At 32.4% G+C, this 20,784-nt stretch overlaps 1 protein-coding gene across 1 annotated transcript; it reads right to left on the bottom strand.

Moving 5' to 3' along the window:
- Nucleotides 1-6,931: 6,931 nt before the first annotated feature.
- Nucleotides 6,932-7,643, bottom strand: LOC111400491. Its single transcript, XM_023027904.1, has 2 exons — nt 7,029-7,643; nt 6,932-6,982 (listed from the first exon to the last, which is right to left on the bottom strand). The coding sequence occupies exons 1-2, from the start codon at nt 7,641-7,643 to the stop codon at nt 6,932-6,934; spliced, it is 666 nt and encodes a 221-aa protein (XP_022883672.1).
- Between the last annotated feature and the right edge of the window lie 13,141 nt (nt 7,644-20,784).

Here is a 20,784-nt window from a genome sequence, read left to right as displayed (position 1 = left end):
TAGTTCATAATTTGGACAGTATTTGCTTCCAATAAAGTTTCTGCAATTTCTCCTATTATGGTTGCATCCAAGCCTCCAGAGTTGTCTTCAATATGTACGAAAGCAGTTACCCTATATAGAGAAGTTAATTAAATTACATAGTAAGTTTTGTTAAATGAAGTGTTATTTTTAATAAATAGTTAAATATAGGTTTAGATTACATGTTACCTTGGTATTGCTTTTGCATGTTCAAATTTGCAGAAACGACACTTATGAATTTGTCCCAAGTCTGCACTTGACGTTTTCTTACAATTGTTACATGCAATATACCAAAACTTTTGGTTCATTGAAGTAATTTTCCATTGCGCTTTGACCCAATAAAATTTTTTCTGCATACGAAATGAGAAATATATAGTAATAAGAAAGAGCGTAAATTTTTTTAGTATTGGTCAAAAAACATTAATAAATAGATGGCTTATCTTGGATTAATTTGTCAAGCTTTTCTTTGTTTGTTTGAATCCTGCATAAATAAAGCAAACAATGAAGTGTGAGATTTACTACCGATATTTATAAAGTTAGAAAAATAGAAGAAATTTGTTAGTTCTATTCGATAACCATTCTTTGTAGTCTGTGACAGCTACAATTGCAGGATTAATGAAAAAAGTGCTGTTCACTTTTGTAGAGAGTGTAAGTCCTAAAAAAATAAAAAATTTCAATCATAAATTTAGTGTTCATTTTACTTAAAATATAAATGTAAAGAAAATATTTTTTTATTCTGTTTACCGTTGTACGAAGAAACTTTTAAATTAGTCACCCAGATGATTGGTTTGCTTCCAATGTTATCTATTATAGTAACGCACTCATTTTCAACAAAAGTGTCCCACATTGTTAATATGATCGTCTGGAAAGACTTATCTATCAGCACAACATCTTGAAGACAGGCTTGTGTGCCAAACTGGGTTTGGATAATTCTTTTTTGACAAACTTCTATTACAACGCCTATAACACCTGCAAAAAAAAAGTTGTGTTGATATCATATTTTGTATATGATAAAATGAATATAAATAGAACGATTGAAAAATGTTAGCTAAATTTATATTGGCTATAAGTTAATGTGTTTGTGATCATACTTATCTCTTCATTACTATCCATGTATCGTTCAAGTTTGTTGAATGCTGTGAGTTCATATCTCGAGAAGAGAAGGTTTAAATTATCTTCCTTAAGTTCTTCTATCTTTGTCTTTGCTGTTATGGTCCAAACTTTGTCTTCAAGCGAGCCTTTGAACTCATTTATATTGTCTTTTACAGTTGCATTTGATAACATGTATGTTTTCCCTAGTGTTAGCTCATCTGCAAGGGCCGTAATATTTGTATCATAGATTATGGCAGTAACTTTGTTACCCTGTTCAAATGTAAAAATGAGTTCTATATAAATATATTACGAAAACAAATATTTAGAATAGAAATAAGAAGATTCGTAAATATATATTTACCTCTAAATCCATTAAGAGAAAGTTTTGGTAGCGGCTAATGTTATTTCGAGCAGTTTTAGGTGCTTGTTTTCCTGCAACTATGATTTTTGCAGTCCAATTCTTCTCAAAAGTGGAAATCTGTGGGATAAGTTTATAAAATGCGGCCATTCTTGATATCCTATGATTATGTGAAGAAGAAATTTATTACACAAATAGTTACAGTTGTTAATATTACGTTAAATTTATCGTAAAAAAATGATATCAATTTTTTTAATTCTAAAAGTTTTTTATGAAATAATCTAACGTTCTTCTTTTGGATTAATAAAAGATAATTATAGTAAAACGATAGTAACATGTAAAACTTACCAATAAGAAAACGAAAACGAAAACGGAGTTTTTAAACTTTTGCAGTTGTAGTTGAAGAGTATGATGTTTACGATACTGTTGTAGAATTTTGATGCTGAAGGGGAAAGTAAAAGTAACATAAAATTATTTAGTCGAAAGCAGATATTAATAGATAGAACGTGAGTAGAAGAATCTTCGTTTTAATATCCAACCATACTCTTCGTCTGTAAAATATCTTTTTGTATGGATGAGAATTAAAGTGAAAGAAAAAGTTAATGATGGTTTATATGAAAAAGTTTTGCGTGGAAAGTTGGCACTATTTTTTTTCATTTGTATAATATCTATATATATATGCAATTGATGATGGTTTATACGTTTAAAAGCTGTGCGTGGAAAGTAACGTACTATTTTTTGTCATTTGTAAAATATCTATTTCATGTAGATATATACTTAGAATTGAAAAGGCTTTTATAAAAAGTTGGTAGTTTTCTGTGTTAGTTTTTTACTGGTTCACGTGTTGATTTTGAAAAATATTACTTTATAATTTGCTAAAATTTAATACATTATGTTAGATTTACAAATTGGAAGAAGGATTGTTAATCCATATGTTTCAAATACAAGTGCTTCATGCATAATACATTTAGTAAGTAACTTTATTTATTCACTTTATTTATTAAGTAATTTTATCTATTCACGAATTTGTGGGGAGCTTAACTTATATTATCATAGGTGTTATCAGGTTAAATGTTACTATCGTTGTTGTTTGTCTTTTTTTCTTTATTTTCTGTTGGATTTATGTATTTTGAAAAACTATTGTGTTCACTTATTACATTAGTAAGAAGAAAATTCAATTTATGGTCGAAAAATGTATGAATTGTATGAAAAACATTAGTTTTTAATTAAGTGAAAGAGTAAATAGAAAACTTCGAATCCAGGACGTTGGAAAATATAATAAAGGATACTAAGGTTGAACCATCATTTATTATAAACAAAAATTTGTATTTCAAGTACTTGAATACATCACCATGGATGTACTTCCCCTTAGTTTCCTCTTCATCATCAGCTAACTTCTCATTGTCGGTTTACCTTACCACAAAAAAGACGATAAATAGATTAGATATAGGATGTCCAACGTTCATGCATTAATTGCCATAATGCATTCATTTAGGAAGGACCAGAGTTAAAATAACATAGACAAAAGGATGCAAAAAATCAAAAAGTACATATTTGATATAATTGACTTAATTTCTTATCTAAAGTTATATTAACTGGAGACATGAACGAATGAAGATAGCAGATCTTATCCCTTGTTTGCGACAACATCAAGCATGACATGAAGATTATATGAAACCTAAAGCAGTCCAAACTATTATAGAAAAGAGTTGGAAGATATTTAGAAAATTTATATGTATGGTTTAATATCTATTGCAATAATCAACTTCTTATTTGTCAAAGAATATAAGTCATTTCTAACTTGAAGAAACCTAGAAAGGTCAAAAAATGTCAATGCTAAATTAGATATAATAGTGACAAGGCAAGGCGAAAATTAGCCAAATTGATCTTCACACATACTGAACCGGCGATCACTAAATTTCACTAATACTGTGTCTAATATTCTACAAATAATAAATTGAAATTACATAACATTTCAAAGAGAAATGCCGTACACGAATTATACTTACAAATGTTTCAATTCCTATAGATTATTTCGAATTAATTTCAATAATTCAGAAGAATAAGAGAAATTAGGGCTAGCTAATGTTTTTTTTTTTTTTAAGATGGAATTATGAATTAAAGTTTTCGGTAGCAGATTGTCTTTGGCTAGAGAAGAATATATATCGTATAAAAAAAATTATTAGACCCTTAGTATAAGAATTACTTTGCCAGATGGATTTGGAGATACGATGGAAAACACTTAAAATGCTTCCTAGATGAACAGTAGACGTAAGATTCCATTTTTTAAAAGAGTAGGAATGTAAAGAATAAGCATCTTGAAAATTTATCTTTTCATATGTTCATCATTCAATTAATAAAAATTGAAAATATCATATACTAAGAAACATAACAATATAGCATAATGCAAGGAAACATATCATCATATAATTCAATCCAAATTCCATCTTTGCATATTTATCAGCATTGAAAGTGAATATATTTTCGACCATGTAAGATTAATTGTCTTTAGACATAGGATGACTGTAATCCTACTCTGAAAAAATAACATTGTTGGTTAGAATTTAGATTAATAATAAAATTAGTAAAAAAAATTTTATTAAGTTTCCCATAAAATCAATTCATGCATTGATAAAGAAATATGTAATGTATATATAATAAAAATAGTTGCTCACAAAATTTTTTGTTCACCGAACAAAGTTAGATGATTAAATAGGAAAGCGTTAATGTACACACACCAGTTTTGTATATTCTATCAAGAAGAATAATGTTAAATTCACTCAAATATTTCCTAACGTTGCACGAAGTAAAGGGAAAGCATAAAATGTTCATTAAATTCTAAAAGAGCATCAAACCATCTCTATGTAAAACTTAATTAGAACAAGGAATATTATTGGACTATCGAAATTAAAAGAAACTTATGTATTATTGATCTTATTGTATAAAATCAACAAAATTCAAATATATAACATTAGCATATTTTTAGTTCAAGATGATTTGTTGGAATTGAACATTTCATGATTCACTTGCATAAATGAGATTTATTGACCAACTGAAACATAGTTTAAAAAAAAGGGAAAAATATAAAATATGATTAGAATGTAACGTACCAAGTAGGTCATGACATTGCCAAGAGTTGGGTTTTATGGTCAAATTTATGAAAACACCTTGCCCCATAACTACCACAAGCATTGCATGGCTCTGATTTATCTGAGCTTCAGTAGTAAGCTTCTGTACCAAATTCTCGCCTATTTTCATATTCCCAAATTTTACAATTTGATTTCCAAGCTGTAAGCCATCTGCTGCTGCTGAAGATCCTTTTGTAATTTCATCAACCATTGCGAAAGGTCTGCTAGAGCGAACAACTACCCCCATGTCCATACTATTATTACCTCCAGCAACAAGATTGCTAAAAGACGTAGGTGTGCTTAAATTAACACCATGTTGAGCATTTAATCTTGCAACCACACCTAGAGAAATTAAGATAATGCTTTAGGTAGCTTGCATAAAGTAGTGTATTAGACTAATTCATTATAAAAGCAAAAAATCAGATTATAAATAGCTGATGACAAAGCCATAAATCGTATTTTACACATCATTTATAAGCAATTAAAGTGCAATTCCGTTAGTGTACAAGTGGAACCAGCAAGAAGCAGAAGCAGCAAAATGATTTCAATAAACCATGAGCTTCAAAAGGAAAATCAAGCATTAGTCTCCCTATTGATAGAATACAGAAGCATAAAACTGTCCAAGAATCAGAACGTATGATGCACAAAGGGCAGACAAATTATATTTAAGACTTAAATTTAGGGAATTTATAATATTCATAGAGAAACTAATTTTTAACAAATCTATCTCACAAACTAATTGACATCAATTAGATTATTAAAAGAAAATCAAAAGGATTAGAAATCCAATTGAATCAATCAAGATTTAGAACACCATAACAAATCAACATAATTGAATTAAATCCTCATCAACAACTCAAAAGGTTTCCGAAAACTAAACTAAAAAAGAAAATTATTGGCTACAACATTCTTCCTCTTCTTTTTCGTTATTAATATGTGCTTCTTTATCAAATAAGTTTGACAGCCTTCGATTCTTCTGTCATTTACTACAGTGACCATCGTCGTCCTATACTCTTCATTATCGCCTTCCTCCGCTAACTCGAAAAGAAAAAAAGAAGAAGAAGAAGAGCTAGGCCCTTACCGTAAACAAAAGTTGAATAATAGAAAAAGCCTCCTTCCATTGCCAAGAACATAGACAGTGTATTTCAAGTGTACTTCAAATGGATCTCTCCTTTAGCCGTCGGGTTGCAAAATCTCAAAGTTTGAGAACAAGGGCAAGAGTTTTGAGAAAGCAAGCTAGAGTTTTGTTTAGTATTAAGAAAGGAGATTCTGTTTCATTTATTCAAAAAAAATGTGAACTGTAGAAAGAAACGGTTGTGGAACAGTGGGTGTAAACGGCTGTGATATAAATGAACAGTAATATAAACCCCCTCTTTTAAGAGGTAGTAGAAATAGTATAAATTACATATATCTTAAATGTGAAAGACTATAAGATATATGAGGGGAAACAACTTGAAGTTGATAATAAGGGAATCTGAAATTGAGTTTCCATAAAATCCATAATTATACTAATTTTTTTTTTTTTTTTGACAAAGTTGAACATTGTAATAATTGGCATAAGAGCACATTTTAACTGATGGAAGAATATTTATGTGACAATGTGAAACTCTTAAGGGTAAATATATTCTAAAAATAGAGAAATTACTTTTTATTTTGAAATATTACTAAAGTAAATTAGTTATCGATCTGGCAAACTATTAAACTAACACTAAAAAATTTGAATCATACCTTTTGCAAACGCAGGTTGTAATTGAAGCTGTCATTAGTGATTCCATTGTACACATGTAGCAAAGAATTAAAAAGAACTTTTCATTCCCGATAATGAAACCTGTGAAATTTTTTTATAGCAAATGCAAAGAATGAAAAAAATAGTAACGACATAATTTTTCATGTATTTAAAATTGAGGAAACTATTGTACGAGAACATATTATAAAAATTTCTCGAAGATAAAAAATATACCTGTTCAAACATTTTAGGTATATGAATGTATAAACGAAAGAATTTCCTTGTACACAACATTTTTAGTACATGTATTATGTGAGTTGTCCATACTTGATGGTTTCAATAAAACTTTTAGAGATGTGCTCGTTGTTGCTCTTGATAATGCTACATATAGCTGACCATAGCAGAAAACTGGTTCTGGAAGATATAGACCGACAAAATCAAGTGTTTGACCTTGTGCTTTATTTATTGTCATTGCAAAACACGGTCTAATTGGAAATTGAGTTCTCTTAAATTGAATTGAGTTTCGATCACTTTGAAGAGGTATGAAAGGGATCCTTGGTAAGAAAACATATTTCCCACAATACTCACCAGTTGTAATTTCAGCAAGAATTACGTTTTTCTCAAATCTTCGACAAGTAAGGCGTGTTCCATTGCATAATCCTTCGGAAGGATTAATATTCCGTAATAACATTACAGGACAATTTACCTTAAGTTTCAATTCATGCGGTGGAATACCATTTGGTGTCAAAGTATTCAACAAATCTTCGTGCAAGCTTTGTTCCGATTTGTCAATTGCTTCATCAAAACTATAGTCTGTGGAAAAATCACCGGGAATTTGTTCGAGTAAAATCTTGTTAATATAATCAACACATTCATTCGTAGGTGTAAGAATAACTCTATTTATCATATTATGTAAATTGTCAACATATGCCTGTTTATTTGGAAAAACATGATGTATCAAAATTTTTAAAGATGTGATTTCATCTTCAAATGGTAGAATTATACTATTCGGAAGCATAATGCACTTACAAGTGTGTTCTTCTTCTGTTCCATTACCAATTCTGAGTAAGTAAGTGCAGAACATAGAATTTGATTTTGCCCTCATATTCTCAACCAATGGTAAACGTAAATAGGAAGCCCATAGGTCTGAAAAGACCAAGCTAGCTTTCATTACATCATCTTTTTTCCCTCTCGGTACCACTGGAAGAACTTGTCGAAAATCTCCTCCAAAAACTATCACTTTCCCACCGAAAGGCAAGTTACAATCGGTAATATCTCTAAGCATTCTGTCTACAGCTTCAATAGCGCAATGATTTACCATAGGCGCTTCATCCTAAATTATTAACCTAGACATTTTCAACATTATTCCTAAAGCTGATTGCTTGCTAACAGAACAATTCACTTCACCAATTGTTTCTAAAGGAATTTTAAATCTTGAATGAGCTGTGTGACCTCCAGGTAACAGAGACGCAACAACTCCAGAGGACGCTGTTGCCAAAGTAATGAAATGTTGACCTTTTACAGCAGTTAGAAGTGCTTTGTATAAAAAAAGTCTTCCCCGTCCCCCCTGGACCATCAATGAAGAAAGTACCACTTGAGTCATTTTTTATTTTTTCCATAACTTTATCATATGCAAATCGTTGTTCTTTATTAAATTTCTCTACACAATTAAAGTCTCGTTGAATATTAAAACTCATTGTTTCCTCTGCAATCATTCTTGCCAATCTTTGAGTCTCATCTATATTTATAAAGAATGAAACTATTCCATAATCATTTACATTTTTTCCTGACGATTCTAATATAGAATTGATGTCTTCCAAAGCTTGTATTTCAGCATCTTTAACACATATGTTTCGATGTACATAATCATCAATCATATAGGCTTTATATCTATCCCACAATAACTTTGGATGATTAGGGTTGCAAAGTGTAAGAAGTGTAGCAAAAAGACGTCTTAAAGAACTGGGCATTTTGTAAATAATGACTTTAGATAGACATTCTTCACAATGGTTGTCTCCTTTTAACAAACCATGTAAAAGTGCTGCTTCTCGATATGTATTGACTGTTACTCCATTTAAAGTTTTAAAACTGTCATATGATGTTGGACCTTTAATATGATTTAGAAGAACACGAAGGAAATATCGTTCTCCTTCGGATGGATTAACTGTCACGATTCGCCCTATAACAATGTGTTGTTTTCTGGGAGTCCAAGTTTTTCTAGTTGCATTCCGCACAAAATGTGTTGGAAAATCTCAATACAATAGCGTTCGAGCAAATTCATTTACTTCATTCATCCGAAAAAATTCAGTTAGCGTTGTTCTTCTCGTATACTCATTTCCAACAATAACAGATAAATCATCTTTACTATTATAAGTTACGTGCTGATGATCTTTAATATGAAGTTGTAAAGCGTAAATAGTAGGATAAATTTCTGACAAATTAAAAGAAAAAATTCTCCACATAGCTTCAGGTGGAGATATCCATCTAGCAGATTGATAAGCAAAAATTTCATCAATTTCCTTATTTGTTTCATTTCTGCCTACGAAATAATTAATACGATCATGTCCTTTATACACATATTTGTACAAATATTTTACTGCTTTAATAGAAGAACATACTTCAACGTTAATATGACAGTCAAATTTTGCACTTAAATAAAGATTATATGGTACAACCCACCGATTATCTAACATTTGGCCTCTTACTTTAATAGAAATACAATCATCACGACGTCTATACAAGGGATATGAATTATCACCAAATATAGTACTGTTACAATAATCCTTAGGATATTTATTTTTACAACCACTACTTGCCAACATACATACGTTTTTTGGATTAAGGTTTCCACAAGGGCCATGCATATTGTGTTTTGCAATTACAGAATGAAGATGCAAGTATTTATTCTTATCGGGAATTTCACATGACACTATCATATTAACTTGTTCAGCACAACAAATTTTATGGGCAGAATTGAAAATCAACAATAAATGGGCATGAGGGAGCCCTCTTTTTTGAAATTCAATCATGTATATATGAGCAACAACTGAACCAAAAATATTTTCTTTGTATAAATCGTTCTTTAACTCTTCCAATTTTGCTCTAAATATACGTGCAATTAAATCTGGTCGATTTTGAACTTCGTCATTGTGTTTGAGTTCTTGCATAATTTCTGGTCAATTTGGATTACATGTTATAGTTAGAAATATATCTGGTTTTCCATAACGTTGGACGATAACCATTGCATCTAAATATCTTTTAAGCATATCTCTAGGCCCACATGTGAAAGTTTGTGGTAGAACAATCTTCTTTCCAATTTTTGACCCTCTTGTTTCCCCATTTTGAACACTATCCACAATACCATGATAAAGTTCAGCACGAATTTGTTTCTGATTGCAACGAAAATAGTCTAATCTGGCAGTTTCAGTTTTAACATACATATCTACAACATATTGTTGAAAAAGTCTACTAGTATGAAGCAACACAGACTTACTAGAAGGCCTAATTTGTAACTTGTAAGAATAGTACTCACGGCAAGAAGCCTGTGATCGTTTCCTCATTCCATTGAATACTGCATAAGGATAAAAAAATGCATCTTACACCCATTTGGAACATTTAATTTATATGAATTAGTAAACATATAAAAAAGTTTAATAGCAAACCTTGAGCCTCTTTTGCAATGATTTCAGTTGCAAAATTTACTGTTCTAGGAAAAGCTACGCAATCGGGTAAATTCTGAGTTTTAAAATATGTTTTTTTGTATCTCTGAATACCTTCATGCGAACCAGGTTCTCCAAATGGGAAAAGTAAAGGGTATTGCAAAGGATCATAACAACCATAATAATAGTGAACCTTATGTGAATCACCAGAATGACCATATATAGTAATATCACGAACACGAATATTTGCATTGTCATCATCCTCAACCCATACAACGGCTACTTGAGATGCTGAAGGAGTATTGAAGACTCTTTGATCAAGTCCAGGATCGCATCTTATTTGTATTTGATGGTCGTGCAAATTGGTCATATTACTTAAAGACCTAAAGAATCTACTATACGGATTTACTTTCAAGATTTCAATAAAAATGATCAAAGTAGATTCAACAAAATTTTCTGAAATTTTCATACGATTTTCAACTTCGTTATTCGTATCATAAAAATATAATTGCATATAAGAAGGCTAATTATTTTTCGGCAGAAGTTGATTTACATAATGATATACTTGTCCCTGAATTCTGAATGTGTAAATACCTTTATATGCTCTAAAAAGGTCTGTATCGCACTTTACACCAAATGAAGTGAATGCAAAATGGTTATTATATCCACGTGAAATTTTCTTAAACTCCATGCATTCAGGTTCTTTAGAAGTAAATAAATTATACAATTCAGTTGGTGAATCAGGCATATAAAGTTTAACTTTTCCATCAGAGCAACAGAACCCTTTAGTTTCTCTGTAAAATTTTCGCGCACCACAATGTTCACAATAGTTCCATGTCGGTAATACATATGCATTAGTAGGTATGTTTAATAGGTTAGAAATCCCTCGTACTTTAGAATGAACAATATTAGTACGTGCTTGATTTGAAGTAGAAGCCTGAAAATTAGGATGCAACGTGGAATTATTTATTCTTTTACGACGATCAACGCCTGGACTTTGAATTCGATTCCTCCTATTCGCATGTCTTTGGTTTTGTTGTTGGCGAATGAAAGCAGTATACGATTCAGTTGCATTTTGAGAAGTACTATCAATGTTCGAAGAATCCATGGGGAAAAGATCTTCACCTCTAGTTTAACGAAAGCAAAGAATTTTCATTTTAGTGAACGAAATAATTAAAAAATTAATAATACTACTAAGTTTCCACAATAGGAAAAATATTCGATAGACACAAGTGAACCAGACTCTCACAACATTAAAAACATGCATAAAGCTGAAGTTTAATAAAAAAATTGTTTACTTCAAAGCAATAGCAATAAATATAAACATTGTTGACTGAACTATTGATGAAATAAAATTTTAATAAGACTTATATGATGTAAAAGCAGGAATAAAAGATTAACATTTTTATATAATTCTTGTAAAATTAATAGTTTTTGTTAAAAAAACATAAATACTATTGTAATGTTGTAAAAGTTTTTGCTATACTACTACCGAAAAGTAGGAAAATAAAGACTTCTAAAAAGAAAATATTTTTCATCTATAAATTTAGTGGTTTTGCTTCCACCCAATCAACCTACATATGCAATCTATTTCTAAAGTTATAATGTAAGTAATTTATCAACAATCATAAACTTAATAAATTCATAAGTGGACGACTGGAAATGCACAAAAGAATTCAGGCAGCAAGTAATAAAAGATTTCCATCTATGAATTTCTACCTTAATAAGCTCTAACAAAGTATCTTTTTCAATAAAAAAGTATGGTACTCTAGCTTCTCTCTTGGAACATTCGAAATTCTAATTCAAAGCAACCTACAGAATAAATTTCCCTATAAATACACTTCCATTATAACTATTTAACTTAGACAAGACTTCTATCTACCACGGTCATCTATCAATTTATAAAAAATCAAGGCATGGCACTAAATACTACACGGCGCCTTCAATTCAAATTTTATTCATCTTTAAAGTTAATATAAATCTACATGTCCCCAACACATATATTTTAAAGAATTTTTAAAGTTCATACAAAGTTAGGCGTTTTCAACTTAAATAATTTTCATATTAGATAAGAATAAGAAAAAAATATCTCTAGTCTACATACTAAAGGAAGAAACTGGTTACGTGTGAAATTGTGCCAAACATAAACAATAACTTGGACAATCTCCTCTCTTATGGTAAAGGCAGATACTATTTTATTATTATATACTAATTAAATAAAATATATTCTATAAGAAGAAAAGTAATCCTCTCTCCTCACACACGTAAACATGTATGTATGTAAATGTGTATGTACACATCTATATAATTTTCACACTCTATTAACATTTTTTTTTGCGTCCAGTGCAATTTCATTTTCTTCTACAGTGAATGAAAAATGGAGTGAAATAGTGATTTGAAATTGTTGAAGTTGGCTATGAATGATGATAATTGATTCCTCACCAGCTTCGAAACGGCGAAAATTCATGACCTTCAACCTCATGAATCATGAATATGTAAACGTAGATATATTTTCATGCATGTACAGAAACGAGAACATACCTTATATGGAGCTAAAGGAAGACGAACCCAGATAGATTTTCATCTACAAACAAAGGAAAATTACGTACCTTAAATAAATAGTAAGAAAATAAAAAAAGAAATACACAAAAAAGAAAAATTATAAGAAGAACATACCCAAAATAATTGTTGCAACTTCTAGAATTTTCTTCTCCACTATTGATGACAAGAAAATACGAATTAGGCTAAAGGCAAAAGCGAATAATGGTAGAAGGACGACCTTTTTTTTTCAGAGAAAACAAGATTTTGGGAAGAATTCGTTGTGCAAAACAATGGCTAGAATTTAGAAAGAGAAGGATTGAATTGATAGAAGAGTATTGTGCGAAATTTATGTGGTAAGAAAAAAAATAAAATGCACACGACATTTTACTTCAAATGTGGGTCCCATTCATTAATGTTTGGACAACTATATTTTTTAATTCCCATATCACCCTTAACATTAATATAGGTATGGAAATTAGTGTGTAGTTAGAAAGTGAAGGGTAATTGTGCCAAATTGTTTATTAAATAGAGGGTATAATGTTACTTTTGATATCTCAATTATGTGGGAAAAAGGACAATCATCTAATAACTTTGCTATATACCTCGGGAATGCACATTTTCAGATTTCAAGAAGTCAACAAAATCAACTACACTTCAATAAGTCAAAAAAATCAACTACATTAATTATTCCTCACGAGAGGGGGTGGATGTGAGACAATACAAAAGCAAGAAGACGCAGACTATGCGGTCTCAAAAAGAAAACGTGGCTCATTTTGGGGACCAACCAACTGTAGCAAAACCAGATATGTAAATCGAGCAAGTGTGAAAACCAGTGTGACATGAATGAATAGTAAAGAAAGCCTCTCTTTTAAGAGAGTAAAGATTATGACCTTTCCTATGCATGAAAGAAATTGTCCAATGTAATAATTACAAAAAGAAATTCACAAAAGCAAGTCCAGGATTATGAAGGTATTCTCCTTGTTTGAGTTGTCATCTTTGCTCCCTTCCCTGAAGTTTCTAGTATGTAAGCATAAAAGTCCATGAACGAATCTACTGAGCTACTCTTATTTCTTTTGAAAATTTCATACAAGATTAAATATGATTATTGAACCAAATAATCTTATTTCTTTTGACAAGTTATTAATCTAACACATGCAACGGATGAACATGATAGGGGTGGTTTTCTTTTTTCCTCTATTTATTGCTTTCCAATTTATTGACAATGTGTTTAGTTCTTGGCAGCCTCTCTCTTTTCTCATTATATTTTCTCTCTTCTTCAGATGCATATTCAGACATTGAGAGAGCGGATAATTGAAACAATTATGAGTGATAAGTTTATTTTATATACTTATTCAAGACTTTAAAATAATGATATTTAGTTGTTTCTCGTATGAATTATGGTCTAAATTATTGCATTTCGTGTTGAATAGGTAAAATTCAACGACGGTACAAGAAATTGAAGCAAATAAGCAAAAGTTGACAAAATTGGAGAAAATGGGTTAAGTTGTAAGAGATCCAAAGTTTCGGGGATTAAAGTGTAAATACTCAAAAGTTGTGTTGGAACTCACAATGAAGATTCAAGAGTTCTCGGAGTCAATTGAATAAAGAAAGACATCAAAGGGATGAAATATAATCAAATTATGATCACACATCAAGTTCCAACCGAAGAAATGTATGCATCGTTTTTAAACTCATATTGAGACCAACTTTTGAAATAGAAAATGATCGAATTTGAAAATAATATCTGAAACAAAGTTGTAGATCTTTGAGTTAGCATTCCAATGCATTTTGAATCGCCTCAATTCGATATCAGGGGAAAAAGTTATGATGAAAAGATTGAAAGCTATAGCTATACAGTGCGATCGAACTGACAACAGTGCCCAGGTGCTATCCCCTAGCGCCCAAGCGCTACGTTTCTGATTGTTTTCCTGAAAGTCAGTGCCTAGGCACTACAATCATAGCACCTAGGTGCTAGCATCAGCACTTAGGCGCTTCAATCATAGCGCTTAGGTGTTACTGGTGATTTGTTCGCGGCGCTTAGGTTTAGGTGCTGACTCCTAGCACTTAGGCGCTGTGCCGGGATTGTCTAGGGCGCGTTTTTGGGCCATTTTGAAATTCATAAAACCCTACTTTTTACACAAACGAAGGAGACACCTATAAATACATATTTCTCATACTTTTGGAGGATACTTCATACATTAAGAAGCAAGATAACATAATTGGATAATCTAAAGAGAAATTCAAAGGAGGAAAACACCAAGCAATTGAAGATTTAAAACATTGATTGGAAGGGGAAGGAGATCTTGGTACAAGAATTCTACTTTTTCTTCTACGTCTTTACTACAAATCCGGTGATGAATTTCTTGATAATTTCTTGTTTTTCTCTCATTAATATGTGCAGCTAAATTTAATTTTTGAGCGAACAATGTAATCTATTTGAGACTTTTATTTATTTTGTTTGAGACTCTTTGTTCTTTTATATTTTTTGTGTGGATTTTAATTATGTTTTCCATGCTTTGAAGTTTCTGGCCAATTATTCAATAATTTCGTGAACAATAATTACATAGAGATGTGAATTTTTGTTTAGACCACATATTAAAATTGGTAAATTAATATAACGTGTAGAGATGTCTATATTAATTGCTGCGGTCCTATAAAAATTTTTAAAACTATTATTTCGTTTAAATAATATTGATTCACATAGAGATATGGAGTTGAATTATTTAAATAGGTTCAATGAGAACTCGAGATGGGTAAATTGAATACCATAGAAGAATTCGATTGAACACTACTTTAATTTTATGAATCTCTATATTAGAAGTAAAGGTAATTTTGTTCCGCCCTAATATCCATTCATTATTTGTATTCTCACTTATTTTCTATTGCATTCACAAAATTTTTAGTAGTTAGATTTAAAAATCACATTCAATCTTTTTTTTTTTTTTGGTTTATTTTCATCAAATAGAAATTAGGAATAATAAATTGAGTACGAACGATAATTAGGATTCAAAATGTCCACTTTACTACTTATTACAATCCGTCCACTTGCGGGATAATATCGACAACAATGAGCTTGAGATTTTTGATATTTCAGTATGACATTGTATTCAAACTCCATCTTACTGGGAAAAAGAAATATAGGAACTTGATTTTTGAGTGGTTCCTTTGAATTTTGGATGAGTATGATACACAAACAAATATCAAGATTCTTTTATGATTTTGTAAAAGATAAGTTTTTTCCCCTTTTGCTTAAATAATTTTCATCTTTTTATCATCAGAAGAAATGGAGATGAATGCTTTCACATGTTCTATGGTTGCAGCGCATCACTTTTCGTTTTCAATTTGGAATGATTCTCTTGCATTTTTGGTTTAAATGATCTATTTTGATTGCATTGTTTGGCCCTTTTAAGGAATTTAGAGCAAGTTTGGCGAAACTTTTATGAGATTATAAGCCATGGGTCAGTACTAAAATTGTGGATAATAATTGGATAAAAAATTGCGGATTCTATGGAATGTGTGGATAAGCTTATAATAAGCTTTGTCAAACATGCATGATAAGAGTGTTTTTACTCACTTATTTAGGTCATAAACATGACTTAAATACGAGCAAAATGATTGAATTGTGACTTAATCTTGTACAAATGTGGATTGTAGGAAACAACGATGAACAGGGTGAAATTCAGGAGAAAGATGCCGAAAAAGGACTAAAGTGACGCAAAGTGAGAATTCAGGGACCAAAAGTGCAAATATCCAGAAGTTGACTCGATGAACAAATCGAGAAATCAATTAAGCTAATTGCCGAATTCACGATTCCGTGGGGTGATGAAATGAAAAGAATGAAGAGAAGATGCTAAGAAGTGAAGGATGCAAGTTGGAGGACCAAAATGCAATTTCTCCATAGTAGATAATACTATGCGACCGCATAGTATTATCTTCTATGCGGTCTCATAGTACCATACCGAAACAAAATAAGGGTGGAAAATTCCTTCTATGCGACAGCATAGGATTACTCTATGCGGTCGCATAGAACAAAAGGTTGAAGAAAATTTTGGTTTCCTTTTTCTTCCGAAACTCTTATGGAAACAAAATTTTAGGGTTCTATAAATACAAAAACTCGACCAGAACGAAGGGGACGTCATTTGTACATTTTTTGGGAGATTTTGAAGAACAAACAAGGGAGAAAACAAGAGAAAAATCATCGCGCCAATTGAAGATCGGAGCGAATCTTGATTCGGGTGATGTTGTTTCTTCAAATACTTTTAAGTTTTGTTCTTTTTAACATATTAGGCTAAATTTATTACTACTAGGAGATCGATGAACCTTGTAATACCACGTTTAATTATTGGTTTGGATTTTTGACATATGTAAACCCCAATTCCGGAATTGATTGATTTATTTCGTTTTTATTGTCTTATAATTATTGTGCACGTGATTATATGAATGTGGTGATCTGTTTTATGCATTCAAAAGAAGGAAAATAGGTTCGACATAGGATAAATCGTCATAGGGTCCGATAGAGGATAGAAATATACCTCTATGTCTTGTGTGAATTAATTGATATTCGTGAAATATAATGCATGTCGTTATATTAGTATTCGTCATAGAAATATAGTCGAATCATATATTGGGATAGGTTTGGCATTGCTCGAAAGAGATTGCTAAATTAAAATAGGAATATCGATTCATCTTTTATGGAATTGGGTGTCAAATTTGCATAAATAACTATTGAACGAGTATTGCTTGGGGATTCGTGATCCTAGTGAGTTAGAACATTCATTAATTTTGTAAAAAATTTAGGTTAAATTGCATCCAATTTACTTTAAACTTAGTATAATCCTTAGTCAATAATTGCATCAATGATTCCATTCTGTTAGTTAAATTATAAGAATGCAATTTGCTTGTCGTGTTTCGGTTAAGGTCATATTAAATTAATTTGAACTAACTCAATCCTCGTGGGATCGATACTTGAATTTATAGTCCATTTTACTACTTGTTAACGAACCGTACACTTGCGGTGGGTTTTGATTCGAAACAAATAATTTCGCGAACAAATTTTTGGCGCCATTGCCGGGGAAGAAGTGCCTTTGATATTAGAACATTGTCATTCATCTACATATGCAGGGCATTTTGGCGCTTCAAAAACAGCAGCGAAGATCCTTCAATCCGGTTTTTATTGGCCTATACTATTTAAAGATGCTTTTGAATTCGTAAAAAGGTGTAACCGATGTCAACGCACCTAAAATATATCCAGGAGAAATGAAATGCCTTTGAATAGTGTCCTAGAGGTGGAACTATTCGACGTTTGGGGGATCGACTTCATGGGGCCATTTCCCCCATCCTTCTCTAATCAATACATATTAGTGACTGTGGACTACGTATCAAAGTAGGTAGAGGCCATTGCACTGCCTACCAATGATGGGAAGGTGGTGATTGAGTTTCTAAAGAAACATATTTTTACCCGCTTTGGAACACCAAGGGCTATAATCAGTGACGGAGGCAAACACTTCTGCAATCGTCAATTCGAACAATTGTTGGCTAAATATGGCGTTAAACATCGTATAGCCATTGCATATTATCCCCAGACCAGTGGACAGGTCGAAGTGTCCAATAGACAATTAAAGCGAATACTTGAAGTCACAGTAAGTTCATCACGAAAGGATTGGTCTAAGAAATTGGACGACGCCTTGTGGGCCTATAGAACTGCATTCAAGACCCCTATAGGAACGTCACCATATCCACTGGTTTTCGGAAAAGCATGCCACTTACCTCTTGAGATAGAACATCACGCTTACTGGGCAATGAAGAAATTGAATCTAGATTTGAAGGCTACAGATGAAAAAGTTTCCTACAACTTAATGAGTTGGATGAGCTCAGAATGGAAGCCTACGAGAATTCAAGAATCTACAAAGAGCGCACCAAGAAATGGCATGACATGCACATTCAGATGCGAGAATTTATGGTGGGGCAGAAAGTGCTACTCTACAACTCTAGGCTTAAACTGTTTCCAGGAAAACTGCGATCAAGATGGTCTGGTCCGTATACTATTACACAGGTTTTTCCCCACGGGGTAGTTGAAATCACTCACGATAGCAAGGGGAGATTCAAAGTCAATGGACAGCGTCTGAAACACTATTGGGGCGGCGATTTTTCAAAGGAAAAGTCTATCGTTCATCTTCGCCCGTCAGAATGAAGCAACACGGTATAGTCGAGCTATCGACTATAAACTAGCACTGAGTGGGAGGCAACCCACTATATCCTTCTATTCGTTTATTTTCCACGTTATTTTTAAAATTATTTCATTCCTGTATTTGCATTTGTTTTTAGGGTCATCAGTTGTTCATGCATTTTACTTGGATCGAACTTTCATTCCCATAATTTCCTAGGCATTACACACACGGTAGTTGAGTTTGAAACGATGTTGGGAGTTTGGGAGCACGGTTTACGTTTAAAATAATAATAATAATAATAATAATAATAATAATAATAATAATAATAATAATAATAATAATAATATAAAAAAAATAATGATACTTTAAATTTTATGAGGGAACTATTTTTTTTTCTTTGCATTTCAGTGTTTTAAAAAAAATAAAAAAAAATGTGTCTATGCGATCGCATAGACATAATGTCTATGCGACCCATAGATGGTTACCGAGAATAAAAGGGGCCATATTATTTTTACTATGCGACCGCATAGATTTGTACTATGCGGCCGCATAGTAGATCTCGGTCATGGTTTTAAACCATGACCGAGACATTCTTCCCCATTTCCCCCCTAATTTCCTCCTACACCATTACCACCACTCTCCTACACATATCAACACGCCGAGCTTCACTCGACTACCCACCCCTTTTACTCCATCAATCAACATTCCACGCATCCCGTGCGAGGTCTAGGTACGTTCCTCTTTTCTCCTTCTATGCATGTCTTCTCTATTTTGTTTCGCCATGAGAATATGCTATTTAAAACTAATTGTGGAGGATGGGCAATACTTTTCGTTGGTTTGGTGTATGTTACATTTGGGTTGTGTGGGGATTGGTGGAACATTGTCACTTTGGTATTGTGTAGGTTCTTTTTCAATCTTGCATGCTACGTGTTCGATGAATTGCCTACGTGACAAGTGAAGTACATTTTGCGCAATTCCGCACTGGACATTTCAAGTACATGCATTCCCATATATGTGACGCCGAATTGCCATCAAAATTGAGCTCGGCACTCTCACGCACCAACCACTCACACATTAAGGCACACGTGTTAGGTTCACGTCACCTCATCGCACCCATTTCGTCCCTTGCATTCGGTACCCGTATGACTTCCAATGAGCTTAAAATTTGAATATGTGTCACTCGACATTACATACTTTCATATGCCCAGAGGTTGCTCGGGAAAATTTCAAGTCTTCCCAATGATGTCCGGGGGCGAACCTACACACTTAATCATCAGTTTACTTGATTCATTTTGGTTGTTTGGACCTACGTTTGTGTGTAACTTGTTCTTTTACCTTCCTTTGACGTTATTGAGCATGTTTTCTTGACATTTGCGTGCTAACACATTCACAACCACTCGAACGATCGTGTATCACATGACTTCTACCTTGCAACACATAAGCACATGGCATGTCACGGCACCTTACGTCCCACACTTTCCACTATTCATTACCATATCAAACGAAGTCTATTTGCTTTGAAATTTGAATATGTGGTAGATCTCACTGAATACTCTCATATGCCCGGACCTTGCTCGGGGGAATATCGATATTTCTCGACGATGTCCGGGGCTGAACATGCGCACTCAGTCAGGGATATGATTTTTTTTTTTATGTGTGTTTGTTATGGCCTATCTTTCCAATTCTTCACCTCAGCATTCTCTTTACACATCCCTCTTTATCATATTTTGATACGAACACACCATGGTACTTGATATGCTTGTTGAAGCAGTTTGGGGAGTGTGTAAACTATTTTTCTCGCTTACCTCATTTTCCCTATCGTTTTTATTCATGTTGTTTACTGACTAGTGTATCTTTAACTTTGTAGGATACCCCCAAAGCGTACATCAAAGGGAAAGGAGAAAGTTGGTTCCACATCTGGCACAGCCCGGATAAGGGAACCCGACGGGGGAGTCAGGCATTTTCTTTCTTCCGACCAAGCAGCCCGCTATGCCAATGTTATCCGGGAATTGGCGGTTATCCCAGAAAGACCAGTTAAATTAGATGATTTCCCGGGATTTGAACTGGTTTATCTCGTCCACAACTACAGGTGGGA

Source organism: Olea europaea, chromosome 10 (genome assembly GCF_002742605.1).
Source record: "Olea europaea var. sylvestris chromosome 10, O_europaea_v1, whole genome shotgun sequence".
NCBI lineage: Eukaryota > Viridiplantae > Streptophyta > Magnoliopsida > Lamiales > Oleaceae > Olea > Olea europaea.
The sequence above is the reverse complement of the archived record's forward strand: the minus strand, read 5'-3'. Positions and strand labels throughout refer to the sequence as shown.

Bases quoted from the DNA above. Each gene is read 5' to 3' on its own strand.
- LOC111400491 (XM_023027904.1), bottom strand. From the start codon at position 7,643: ATGGTAAATCATTGCGCTATTGAAGCTGTAGACAGAATGCTTAGAGAT. The intron at 6,983-7,028 runs GTAAATTGTCCT...ATCCTTCCGAAG, and splicing joins CGCATGAATTGAAACTTAAG to GATTATGCAATGGAACACGC.